The 14476-nt window shown below is 43.0% G+C and overlaps 1 protein-coding gene across 1 annotated transcript in view; it reads right to left on the bottom strand.

The window, feature by feature from the left end:
• The window catches only part of LOC128647246 (guanine nucleotide-binding protein subunit alpha-11), a 225565-nt gene that overhangs the window by 135238 nt on the left and 75851 nt on the right, over positions 1 to 14476 (bottom strand). The window contains exons 2-4 of the mRNA XM_053700037.1: positions 13117 to 13180; positions 1853 to 2007; positions 1418 to 1546 (exon numbers count right to left, since the gene is read on the bottom strand). Of these exons, the coding sequence (XP_053556012.1) occupies positions 1418 to 1546; positions 1853 to 2007; positions 13117 to 13180 (348 nt within the window). The remainder of the gene's footprint in view (positions 1 to 1417; positions 1547 to 1852; positions 2008 to 13116; positions 13181 to 14476) is intronic.

Raw genomic sequence — 14476 nt, 5'->3', positions numbered from 1 at the left:
TCCTGGTAGGAATGTATATCCCATACGTCACTAGCTCATGGACTCTTGCTAATTACATGAAAGAAAAAGGTTTTATCTGAATTAAAGCCTGAACAAAACAATCAGGAAGATTACCAATCTTCCTATGAAATACTACAGAAAGAGCAGAGATTTGGCCTTTTAAAGTACTGGCAGATAAACCTTTATCTAAACCATTCTGCAAAACCTGAAGAATCCTAGGAATTCTAAAAGAATGCCAAGAGTAATCATGGTTGATACACCATGAGATATAAAAGTTTTCAAAATGTGTGATAAATTTGTGATAAATGTTCTTAGAAACAGGCTTGCAAGCCTGAATCACTGTGTAAATCACAGAGTCAGAGAATCCTCTATGACTGAGAACTCAATAAAACCAAGTGTAGACATTTTAGATCTGGATGGAAGAAGGGAGCTTGAGACAGAAGGTCTGGCCTCAGAGGCAGAGTCAATAGCAGGCAACTGGACATTCGGACCAGGTCCGCATACCAAATTCTGTACATTCCACCGGGAGGATAGCATTAGTATACTGGAAGTAGGCATAAGAACCTTCCCTGCGACAATCAGAGCTGGATTTTTATATCAGTATCTATGCATATTCTTCTTTATAGTAGTGTCTATTACATGCAGTTTCACGACATGTTGTGTATACTCTCCCTTTAAAAACTCATGGGATATTGGGTGTTTTTTGCCTTCTCCTAGTGGACTTGAGATTAATCCCACATATGATGGGCCAGGGACTATCACCACCTTACGAAAGAAATGAAATGATTGTCAAAATGCACTCACATGTATTTTTATGTGAATAACCCTTTAAAGGGACATTCCAGTTAAAATTTAAATGCACATATATGAATTACAACTTTGAAAAGAAGCATATTTACAATATAAATGTGTTGGCAAAAATGATTCTAGTAAACGTTATAACTGTTTTAGTGTTAACATTTTTCTCTGCACATGCATGTGAAGCAATGCTAGATATTGTCACTGCACCCACATTTTAAAAACTGCAGCTGCTCAGAGCATCAGTTGGGCTTGTATCATGTCAGCAATTAAATTGAGTCATTACCAGATAGTACAAGCACCTTAGGCTTAGGCACGGTGCATACTTAAATACAAATTTGAAACAGCTATAGCTTTTATTAGAAGCATTTTTGCCATGTATATTACAAAAATGCTTCTGTTCAATACCAAAATGCACCCATGTTGTTTCTAATTTTGGCTGAAATATCCCTTTAACTGTCCATGTTAAATTTAATATAAGAAAGTAACTGGGTGTGCATTTGACTGAACCTTATCAGTACTTCTAATCCTAGTACAGAATAGTACAAATGAGACTACATTATTCTTGCAACAGTTAAGACAGCTGGACATTTTTTTCATACAACCATATTTCACCCACCTGAAGATTATGTTCTCCAGGTCAAAAGGATATTCTATGATACCCGTGGTTGGCACTCTGACACGCAGCACATCCTGTTGCGTGGGCAGGTAACCCGGAATGGCAATACGGTCAACATCGGAGAGGTAACTGGAAGAATAGGGAGAATATTGATGATAGGTCCAACTGGCTCCTTTCTCGAAATGGTACAGTAAATAGTCCACTTTAGTAATGAGCTGTTACTTCTTTACTCTAACAGTACAAAAAAAAAAAAAACTCATGTCCTTAAAAATATAGCTCTGTTAAGAGAGATTTAATTTTAAGTGTAGGGAGTCAGAGCTCATCCACTATCTTAACTGGTAGACCTGTGTAACATTTTATACATTGGCATCTGTCAACATAACATGTTTAAATATAGCACTCACTAAGAGCTTACTTTCAAATTTGTGTACTTACTACTTGGTGGAGTCTGATAGTTGGTATTCCCTCCGCCGGTCATAGCACTCCTGGATCCCTGGGTCATTCCACAGGTTTATAATGGCAGTCACATATGGCTGTTCGAAGGAGCAAATTTTTTCTACATCAACTTCACGCACCAGCAGGGCATTGGCCTGAGGGAAGGTGAAGAACCATTATTCAAATTTGAGATTAGCTATGAGATGATGATTCAACCCAACAGAAATGGGAGGAAAAGAAAATTTATGCTTACCTGAAAAATTTGTTTCTTTTTCGACACGATGAGTCCACGGATTTCATCCTAACTTGTGGGATAGCGCCTCCTGGTCAGCAGGAGGAGGCAAAGAGCACCACAGCAGAACTGTATATATAGCTCCTCCCTTCCCTCCCACTCCAGTCATTCGACCGAAGTTAGGAAGAGAAAGGAAAAGTCAAGGTGCAGAGGTGTCTGAAGTTTAACAAATTAATAACCTGTCTCATAGAACAGGGCGGGCTGTGGACTCATTGTGTCGAAAAAGAAACAAATTTATCAGGTAAGCATAAATTTTCTTTTCTAAGACACGATGAGTCCACGGATTTCATCCTTACTTGTGGGATACAATACCAAATTTATAGGACACAGATGAAAAGGGAGGGACAAGACAGGGAACTTAAACGGAAGGCACCACTGCTTGAAGAACCTTTCTCCCAAAAACAGCTTCAGCCGAGGCAAAGGTATCAAATTTGTAGAATTTAGAAAAAGTGTGAAGAGAAGACCAAGTTGCAGCATTGCAAATCTGTTCAATAGAAGCATCATTTTTGAAAGCCCATGAGGAAGCAACAGCCCTAATGGAATGAGCCAAAATTCTTTCAGGAGGCTGCTGTCCAGCAGTCACATATGCAAAACGGATAATACTCCTCAGCCAAAAGGAAAGAGGTAGCCGTAACCTTCTGACCCTTAAGTTAGCCTGAAAAATTGACAAAAAAGGAAGACAATTGACGGAAGTCCTTAGTCGCTTGTAAGTAAAACTTTAAAGCACGGACGACATCCAAATTGTGTAGTAAGCGTTCCTTTGGAGAAGAAGGATCAGGGCACAAAGAAGGAACAACAATCTCCTGATTAATGTTCCTGTCCGAAACAACTTTAGGAAGAAAACCAAGTTTAGTACGTAACACCACCTTATCCGAATGAAAAATAAGATGAGAATTATATTGTAATGCCGAAAGCTCAGAAACTCTTCGAGCAGAAGAAATAGCAACCAGAAATAAAACTTTCCAAGATAATAACTTAACATCTATGGAATGCATAGGTTCAAACGGAACCCCTTGAAGAACCTTAAGAACTAAATTCAAACTCCGAGGAGGAGCAATTGGTCTAAATACAGGTCTGATTCTAGTCAAAGCCTGACAAAAAGATTGAACATCTGGAATATCCGCCAGACGCTTGTGCAACAAAATAGATAAAGCAGAGATCTGGCCCTTTAAAGAACTTGCTGATAACCCTTTCTCCAATCCTTCTTGGAGAAAGGCCAAAATCCTAGGAATCCTAACTCTACTCCATGAGTAGCCCATGGATCCACACCAATAAAGATAATTGCGCCATATCTTATGGTAAATGTTCCTAGTAACCGGCTTACGTGCCTGAATCAAAGTATCTATGACCGAATCAGAAAAACCTCGCCTGGATAAAATTAAGTGTTCAATCTCCAAGCAGTCAGGTGCAGAGAAACTAGATTCGGGTGATGGAAGGGACCCTAAATGAGAAGGTCCTTCCTCAATGGAAGCTTCCACGGTGGCAGAGATGACATGTCCACCAGATCGGCATACCAAATCCTGCGAGGCCACGCAGGAGCAATGAGGATCACTGATGCCCTCTCCTGTATGACTCGAGCAATCACCGGGGAAGGAGCACAAACGGGGGGGAATATGTATGCTAGGCTGAAGAACCAAGGCACTGCCAGAGCATCTATCAGTTCGGCCTGGGGATCCCTGGATCTGGACCCGTATCTCGGAAGCTTGGCATTCTGACGAGATGCCATGATGTCCAATTCCGGTCTACCCCATCTGACAATCAGGCTGGAGAATACTTCCGGATGGAGTTCCCACTCTCCCGGATGAAAGGTCTGCCTGCTCAAAAAATCTGCTTCCCAGTTTTCCACCCCTGGAATGTGGATCCCCGACAAATGGCAAGAGTGAACCTCCGCCCACTGGATTATTTTGGCTACGTCGATCATCGCTAAGGAACTCTTCGTTCCTCCCTGATGATTGATGTAAGCTACCGTCGTTATATTGTCTGATTGGAATCTGATGAATTGGGCCGAAGCCAATTGAGGCCAAGCCCGAAGCGCATTGAGCCACTGAAGGCAGAGGATTGGACTGAAGGGCTCGACATGAACTCAGATTCTTTAACTTTCTGACCTCCGTCAGAAAAAATTTCATGGATAAAGAGTCGATTAGAGGTCCCAGGAAGGACACCCTTGTCTGCGGAATGAATGAACTCTTTTCCAGATTTACCTTCCATCTGTGAGTTCTCAGGAGGGATAGCACAATGTCGGGAAGGAAAGGGAAGAGCCACAAACTGGCAAACCTCAGGAACTTGTGATGGTCTCTGTGAATAGGAACATGAAGATATGCATCCTTTAAATCCACAGTCTTCATGAATTGACCCTCCTGGATCAATGGAAGAATGGTACGAATGGTTTCCATCTTGAAAGATGGAACTCTGAGAAACTTGTTTAGACTCTTGGCGGTCTAGAATAGGTCTGAAAGTTCCCTCTTTTTTGGGAACTACAAACAGATTTGAATAAAACCCCTGTCCCTGTTAGGATTACTCCCATGTAAGAGAGGTCTCCTACACAACGTAACAACACCTATCTTTTTGTCTGGTCTGCTGACAATCGAGAAAGAAGAAACCTTCCTCTGGGGGAAGAATTTCTGAACTCCAATTTGTATCCCTGAGACACTATTTCTATTGCCCAGGGATCCTGAACATCTTGTTTCCTAGCTTGGATGAAGAAGGAAAGTCTGCCCCCTACTAGATCCGGTCCCGGATCGGGGGCAAACCCTTCGTGCCGATTTGGAAGCAGCAGCAGGCTTCTTGGATTGTTTACCCTTGTTCCAAGGCTGGTTGGAGCTCCAGGTAGACTTGGTTTGCGAAAAGTTTCCGTCCTGCTTAGAGGAAGAAGTTTCGAAAGGAAGGAAAATTACTCTGTCGACCCCTCTGTTTGGATTTTTTATCTTGAGGGAGGAGGTGTCCCTTGCATCCCGTGATGTCGGAAATAATTTCCTTCAAGTCAGGTCCGAACAGAGTCTTCCCCTTGTAAGGAATAGCCAGAAGTTTTCACTTGGATGATATATCCGCAGACCAAGCTTCAACCATAAGGCTCTGCGGGCTAAGATAGAAAACCCCAAAATTTTAGCAACTAATTTAGTAATCTGCATCAGTAATAAATGAATTAGCTAATTTAAGAGCTTTAATCCGATCCTGAATCTCTTCCAAAGAAGTCTCAGTTTTAAGAGATTCTTCCAGAGCATCAAACCAATAAGCAGCCGCACTGGTAACTAACAATGCAAGCCGCCAGTTGTAATAGCAACCCTTGACGAGCATAGATCCTCTTAAGCAGACCCTCCAATTTCTTATCCATAGGGTCTTTGAACGCACAACAATCCTCAACAGGAATAGTAGTCTGTTTGGTCAGGGTAGAAATAGCTCCCTCCACCTTAGGAATCGTCTGCCAAGAGTCCCTAATCGTATCTGCTATAGGGTACATTTTCTTAAAAACAGGAGAAGGAGAGAAGGGAATACCTGGTCTTTCCCATTCCTTAGCAATAATTTCTAAAGTTCTCTTAGGAACTGGAAACACATCAGAGTAAGCAGGAACTTCGAGGTATCTGTCCAACTTACTTAATTTCTCTGGTGGGACCACTATTGAATCACAGTCGTCCAAAGTCACCAAAACCTCCCTCAGTAACAGAGGTGTTCAAGCTTAAATCTGAAAGAAACCTCTGAATCTGTAAGTGGCAAGGCACTTCCTGAATCAGAGTTCACCCTCAGATAGGACCTCCATACCCTCCAACTCCGAGCCTTGAAAGGGTACGTCTGAGATCGCCATCATAGTGTCAGAAGCTGCACTAACCACGTAGTTGTCTTGAAATGTGGGAAAGGCAGATAAAGCATTGTAAAGGGTAGAGGACATAACTGCCGCTATGTCTTTTAACATGACCGCAGCAGAGATTGGAGAAGTACATGGCGCAGCTTGAGCGGGCGTTAAGGGCTGTGATGCTTGGGGAGAAAGCTGCGGCATACTCTGCATCTCATCGGCAGACTCCTGAGAAGCATTAGCTTTGGGCAACATTTTATCAAAGAACATTTTTTCTCTATATTGTAAGGCCCTCTCAATACATGAGGGACACAGAGTAACAGGGGTTTCCACATTGGCATTCAAAGACATGGCACATGTAACATTCTGGATATCTTCCGAAACCATGATAACCAACAGCAAGGAAAAAGGAAATTTATGCTTACCTGATAAATTTATTTCTTTTACGATAGGACGAGTCCACGGATTTCATCCTTACTTATGGGATATCACCTCCTGGTCAGCAGGAAGAGGCAAAGAGCTCCACAGCTGAGCTGCATAAATAGCTCCTCCCTTCCCCCCCAACCCAACCCAGTCATTCGACCGAAGTTAGGAAGAGAAAGCAAAAGCCAAGGAGCAGAGGTGACTGAAGTTTATCAAAAATAAAAACCTGTCTTAGAAAATGACAGGGAGGGTCGTGGACTCGTCATATCGTAAAAGAAAGAAATAAAAAAATCAGGTAAGCATAAATTTCCTTTTCTTTTACAAGTTATGACGAGTCCACGGATTTCATCCTTACTTATGGGATACAATACCAAAGCTATAGTACACGGATGAAAGGGAGGGACAAGACAGGAACCTAAACGAAAGGCACCACTGCTTGAAGAACCTTTCTCCCAAAAATAGCCTCAGATGAGGCAAAAGTATAAAATTTTTAAAATTTGGAAAAAGACGACCAAGTTGCAGCCTTGCAAATCTGTTCAACAGAAGCATCATTTTTAAATGCCCATGAGGAAGCCACAGCCCTAGTGGAATGAGCCGTAATTCGTTCTGGAGGCTGCTGTCCAGCAGTCTCATATGCAACAAAGATGATACTCCTGCCAAAAAGAAAGAGGTAGCCGAAGCTTCCTGACCCCTACGTTTTCCAGCAAAAACAACAAAAAAAGAAGATGTCTGACGAAACTCCTTAGTCGCCTGCAAGTAGAACTTCAAGGCACGTACTACATCCAGATTATGTAACAGACGCTCCTTCTTAGAAGGAGGGTAAGGACACAAGGAAGGAACAGTTTCCTGATTAATATTCTTGTTAGAAACAACCTTAGGAAGAAAACCAGGTTTGGTACGTAACACCACCTTATCAGCATGGAAAATAAGATAAGGAGAATCACATTGTAAAGCCGAAAGCTCAGAAACTGTGCGAGCAGAAGAAATAGCAACCAAAAATAAAACTTTCCAAAATAATAACTCAATATCTATGGAATGCATGGGTTCAAACGGAACCCCTTGAAGAACATTAAGAACTAAATTCAAACTCCAAGGAGGAGCAATTGGTCTAAACACAGGCCGGATTTTAGTCAGAGCCTGACAAAAGGATTGAACATCTGGAACTTCTGCCAGATGCTTGTGTAACAGAATAGACAAAGCAGAAATCTGTCCCTTTAAGGAACTTGCTGACAACCCTTTCTCCAATCCTTCTTGGAGAAGGGATAAAATCCTGGGAATCCTAACCCTACTCCATGAGTAGCCCTTGGATTCACACCAATAAAGATATTTACTCCATATCTTATGGTAAATTTTTCTAGTAATAGGCTTGCATGCCTGAATCAAGGTATCAATGACCGCATCAGAGAACCCCCGCTTAGATAAAACCAAGCGTTCAATCTCCAAGCAGTCAGCTGCAGAGAAATTAGATTCGGATGATGGAAGGGTCCCTGAATGAGAAGGTCCTGCCTCAATGGAAGCTTCCACGGCAGCAGAGAGGACATGTCCACCAGATCGGCAAACCAAGTCCTGCGAGGCCATGCAGGAGCGATTAGAATCACCGAAGCACTCTCCTGTTTGATCCGTGCAATCACCTGGGGAAGGAGAGCAAACTGAGGAAACACATAAGCTAGGTTAAACGACCAAGGCACTGCCAAGGCATCTATCAGTTCGGCCTGAAGATCCCTGGACCTGGATCCGTATCTTGGGAGCATGGCATTCTGACGAGACGCCATCAGATCCAATTCCGGTTTGCCCCACCTGAGAATCAGGGTGGCAAAGACCTCCGGATGGAGTTCCCATTACCCCGGATGGAATGTCTGTCTGCTCAAAAAATCTGCCTCCCAGTTGTCCACTCCTGGGATGTAGATTGCTGATAGATAACAAGAGTGAGCCTCCGCCCACCAAATTATCTTGGATACTTCTGTCATCGCTAAGCAACTCCTTGTTCCTCCCTGATGATTGATGTAAGCCACAGTCGTGATGTCGTCCGACAGAAATCGGATGAATTTGGCCGAAGTCAACCGAGGCCAAGCTTGAAGCGCATTGAATATTGCTCTCAACTCCAGAATATTGATGGGAAGTAGAGACTCCGACCGAGTCCACACACCCTGAGCCTTCAGGGAATTCCAGACTGCACCCCATCCTAGTAGACTGGCGTCCGTTGTCACCATCACCCATGAAGGCCTGCGGAAGCACGTCCCTTGGGACAGATGATCCAGCGACAACCACCAAAGAAGAGTGTCTCTGGTCTCCTGATCCAGATCTATCTGAGGAGACAAATCTGCATAATCTCCACTCCACTGTCTGAGCATGCTCAGTTGTAGAGGTCTGAGGTGAAAAACGGAATGATGTCCATTGCCGCCACCATCAATCCGATTACCTCCATGCACTGAGCCACTGAAGCCCGAGTATTGGACTGAAGGGTTCGGCATGTATTCAGAATCTTTAACTTTCTGACTTCCGTCAAGAAGATTTTCATGGACACAGAATCTATTAGAGTTCCCAGGAAAGGAACCCATGTCCGTGGAATTAGTGAACTCTTTTCTAAATTCACCTTCCACCCATGAGTCCTTAGAAAGGACAGAACCATGTCGGTATGAGACTTTGTCAATTGGTAAAATGACGCCTGGATTAGAATATCTTCCAGATTAGGCGCCACTGCAATGCCCCGCGGTCTGAGAACAGCTAGCAAAGACCCTAGAACTTTTGTAAAAATACTGGGTGCCATGGCCAACCCGAAGTGAAGAGCCACAAACTAAAAATGTCTGTCCAGGAAGGCAAATCTTAGAAATTGGTGATGATCTCTGTGGATAGGAATGTGAAGATATGCATCCTTTAAGTCCACGGTAGTCATAAACTGACCCTCCTGGATCAATGGAAGAATAGTCCGAATTGTCTCCATCTTGAAGGATGGGACTCTGAGAAACTTGTTTAGACTCTTGAGGTCTAAAATGAGTCTGAACGTTCCCTCTTTTTTGGAAACCACGAAAAGATTTGAGTAAAACCCCTGCCCCTGCTCCGGGACGAATTACTCCCATAATGGAGAGGTCTTCTACACAATGTAAGAAAGCCTCTCTTTTTATCTTGTCTACAGACAATCGTGAAAGAAGAAACCTTCCCCTCGGGAGGGAATTTTTGAACTCCAGTTGATACCCCTGGGACACAATTTCTAGTGTCCAGGGATCCTGAACATCTTTTATCCAAGCCTGGACAAAGAGAGAAAGTCTGCCCCCTACTAGATCCGGTCCCGGATCAGGGGCCGCCCCTTCATGCTGTCTTGGGAGCAGCAGCGGGCTTCTTGGGTTGTTTACCCTTGTTCCAAGTCTGGTTGAGTCTCCAGACAGGCTTGGCTTGAGCAAAGTTACCGTCCTGCTTAGCGGAAGAGGAAGCAGGGACTCCCTTGAAATTTCGAAAGGCACAAAAATTACTCTGTCTTCTTTGTTTGGCTGAGGGAGAAGGTGGCCCTTGCCTCCTGTAATGTCAGAAATTATCTCTTTCAATTCAGGCCCGAAAAGGGTCTTTCCCTTGAAAGGAATAGCCAAAAGCTTGGATTTAGAAGATGCATCCGCCGACCAAGATTTTAACCACAAGGCTCTGCGAGCTAAAATGGCAAAACCTGCATTCTTAGCCGCCAATTTGGCAATCTGAAAGGCGGCATCTGTAACAAAAGAATTAGCCAGCTTAAGGGCCTTAATTCTATCCATTATCTCCTCTAAAGAAGTCTCAGCCTTCAGAGACTCTTCTAAGGCGTCAAACCAAAAGGCAGCCGCAGTTGTGACTGGTACACTGCAAGCCGTTGGTTGATGAACAAATAGCTTCTTTAGAAGACCCTCCAACTTTTTATCCATAGGGTCTTTAAAAGCACAACTGTCCTCAATAGGGATAGTCGTACGCTTAGCCAGGGTAGATATAGCTCCCTCCACCTTAGGGACCGTTTGCCAAGAGTCCTGCGCAGTGTCAGCTATAGGGTACATTTTCTTAAACATAGGGGAAGGGGAGAACGGGATACCCGGTCATTCCCATTCCTGTGTAACAATCTCCGAAAAACATCAGAATAAGAAAGGACTTCCAGATATCTGTCCATCTTACACAATTTCTCTGGAGGTACTACAATAGAGTCACAGTCGTCCAGAGTCACCAAAACCTCCCGAAGTAACAGGCGGAGGTGTTCCAGCTTAAATCTAACAGACATGACGTCAATCTGTCTGGGGCAACGCACCTGAGTCAGACAGTTCCCCCTCAAACAGAGTCTCCCTACCCCCCAATTCAGATGTCTGAGAGGGTATATCAGAGATGATCAAAGCATCAGAAGTCGCAGGGGCCCCATGAGTTTCTGCCCTGCTACGTTTGCCTTGCAACACTGGCAACTTAGACAAAACCTCTGTGAGTAGATGACATAACTGCAGCCATATCCTGCAGAGTAAATGACGCAGACGCCGTTGAAGAGCAGGGCTTTACTTGCGCGGGCGTTAAAGGCTATGACGCTTGGGGAGAAAAATGCGGCCTACCCTCACTTTCATTAGGCCGAGAATCTTCTACAGACGTCTTTATTAAAAAAATATTTTTTCTTTACATTGTAAGGCTCTCTCAATACATGAGGGACATAGTGTAACAGGGGGCTCCACAATGGCATTTAAACACATAACACATGTAGTGTGTTCCAGATCCTCCATGTTGTACAAAAAATAAAGACCAGCCTGGTCGTAACACTGTTAATTAAAACCTGTGTACTGTGTCTTTAAATATAAATTATCTCCGGTTGTTACAGAATGATATTGAATGATCAATAAAAACAAATGTGTATTCAGTCCTTTATCCCTTTTACTATGTTTAAGTCGATAAAGGAACGTTTACTAATCCCTAGAAACAACAGACACCACGCCGCAGCTCTGTTGTGGCTCCTACCTGACCTCCACGGACCAGCTACCAGTACACAAAAAACGGCAATCCTAAGAGCGCCTGTAAATACAGTACAAGCGGGCTTAGGAGCCGTAATGAAAACCACCGCCGTCGGAGCTCCAACAGACAAGCTGTGCTATTGAAGCGTGCAAGGATTAGGCTCCGCCCTTCATGGGCGTATTAAACAACCCCCGGTAAAAAAAGAAAAACAAAGTGCCGCCATACACCGGAGTCCGACAAGAGAATAATTGTGTAACATCCCAGCGTCAGCCCGTTAAAATTGTGATTCATTTACAATCCAACACAATAAAGATTGCCCATATCACACACTGCCATCGTGGGATAGCAAACCGTTCCCAGTACTTCTAACTGAAACTTTGAATATGTCAGAGAGAGTTGGGAGAGCTAAATGTGTCGGTGTCCCATTTTTAACAAATGAACCCACACCTGCAGAAAGGGAAAGCCCTTAACCCGAGCCCCTTCACATAGAGGAATAGCACAGTCAAATCTGAGATTAGCTGTAAAAGCCCCAGAGAGAAAGACTGCACTTACCTCCATACTGAGGAACAGCATGATGATCCCCCAGTGTCAAGAGGTCCATTCTTCCTCCTGAGGTCCTGCAAGGATAGTAAAGTCTTAGTTCACACTCTCTAAGACCATAATAGAAAACAGCATAAGTAAGGGAGGCGCAGTGAAATTAAACACTCCACTAGTTCCCACAGCCTAAGAGGCTATTACTCCAGATGCAGCTCTATAGAAAAAAAATAGTACACACTGGCACCATTTAAAATAAGAAACTCTTGATTGAAGAATTCTAAACTAACACCTCACTTTACCTCTTCCTATCACTAACACAGGCAAAGAGAATGACTGGGTTGGGGGGGAAGGGAGGAGCTTTTTATGCAGCTCTGCTGTGGAGCTCTTTGCCTCCTCCTGCTGACAAGGAGGCAATATCCCATAAGTAAGGATGAAATCCGTGGACTCGTCATATCTTGTAAAAGAAAAATTGGTCTTGGACCATTAATTATTGATTACATCATTTAAAGGGGTCAAGAAAAACTATATGTGCACAAACAGTAATATAAGCACTTGTCAATATGTCAGGAAAAATAACAGGATACTGTGCCTTTAAAAAATAAAGTGTAATAATTTTTCTGCACTGAATAGTCGGATATCCAATTTTTATGCAATGTGTCTTAACTAAAATAAATAACACCTATTCGCCTCAACAGCCCTGCTGAGGCGCCTACCTGCCCCCATGGTACACCGACCACTCTAGAAAAAGTCCTGACCATGTGTCAGAACGCTACAGACCGCCTGCTTATCTAACCATGCGGTCTTAACGGAGCACTCGATATGCAATGAGGATTCCTGAACGGCGGAACTCCGGAACTGTAAACACTGTGCGGCTTCTCTGACTCAAGCGTGCCAAAGTTAACCCCGCCCTTCGTGGGTGTCCTCAAAACCATCCGACTAAAATTAAAGTTTAAAAAATACCCAATCGTCATCCTACAAAAAAAACGTTGCTCATAAAAAAAACCTAGCCCTGTACCGGAACCTCTCCGGTCAAATATATCCCCAGCGTCTTGCCCACAGCACCTGAAACCGGGGACTGACCGGAGAACCCTCTTATTTCAAAGAGCCTATGTTCCCCAAGCCCCAGTATGAATACTGTAACAGTGTAGGTCATCATCCATGCAAAACCATACGTTCTGTTCAAGACTGGAGCCCTTCCCAAAGAGCCCATGTTCCCCACATATAATCAATAAGTGCATAGTCGATTCTGAGATACTATATGGCCCAGAAAATAAAGACTGCACTTACCTTGCTGCTGTTCGACAGCATGACAGTTCCCACAGGATCCAGAGGTCTTCTCCCTCCAATAGCCCTGTGGACACAGATAGGGCCTTAGTTAATATCTGCTAAGACCATCATCAGAAGGGCAGCACTCAGTATGAGGGGCACAGTGAGAGTTTTGACCCACCAGTTCCCATTGCTTTAAAGCCACCTGTAGCTCTACTCTAGAGGCTGACAAGGAATACGGCTACACCCTATAATAAAATAGCATTCACTGGTACCATTTTAAAAATAAACTCTTGATTGAAGAATCTAAACTAACACTTCACTAACACAGGCAAAGAGAATGACTAGAGTGGGAGGGAAGGGAGGAGATATAGAGAGAGAGATATAGAGAGAGAGATATAGAGAGAGAGATATAGAGAGAGAGATATAGAGAGAGAGATATAGAGAGAGAGATATAGAGAGAGAGATATAGAGAGAGAGATATAGAGAGAGAGATATAGAGAGAGAGATATAGAGAGAGAGATAGAGATATAGATATATATATATATATATAGAGAGATATATATAGAGATATAGATATAGAGATATAGATATAGAGATATAGATATAGATATATAGATATAGATAGAGATATATATAGAGATATATATATAGAGATATATATATATATATATATATATATATATATATATATATATATATATATATATATAAATATTATATATATCTAACATAATTTATGCTTACCTGATAAATTTATTTCTCTTGTAGTGTGTTCAGTCCACGGGTCATCCATTACTTATGGGATATATTCTCCTTCCCAACAGGAAGTTGCAAGAGGATCACCCAAACAGAGCTGCTATATAGCTCCTCCCCTCACATGTCATATCCAGTCATTCGACCGAAACAAGACGAGAAAGGAGAAACTATAGGGTGCAGTGGTGACTGGAGTTATAATTTAAAATTTAGAACCTGCCTCAAAAAGACAGGGCGGGCCGTGGACTGAACACACTACAAGAGAAATAAATTTATCAGGTAAGCATAAATTATGTTTTCTCTTGTTAAGTGTGTTCAGTCCACGGGTCATCCATTACTTATGGGATGCCAATACCAAAGCTAAAGTACACGGATGAAGGGAGGGACAAGGCAGGAACATTAAACAGAAGGAACCACTGCCTGTAGAACCTTTCTCCCAAAAACAGCCTCCGAAGAAGCAAAAGTGTCAAATTTGGAAAATTTGGAAAAAGTATGAAGTGAAGACCAAGTTGCAGCCTTGCAAATCTGTTCAACAGAGGCCTCATTTTTAAAGGCCCAAGTGGAAGCCACAGCTCTAGTGGAATGAGCTGTAATTCTTTCAGGAGGCTGCTGTCCAGCAGCCTCC

Source organism: Bombina bombina, chromosome 2, assembly GCF_027579735.1.
Source record: "Bombina bombina isolate aBomBom1 chromosome 2, aBomBom1.pri, whole genome shotgun sequence".
Taxonomy (NCBI): domain Eukaryota; kingdom Metazoa; phylum Chordata; class Amphibia; order Anura; family Bombinatoridae; genus Bombina; species Bombina bombina.
This window is presented reverse-complemented; position numbering and strand designations above follow the sequence as displayed.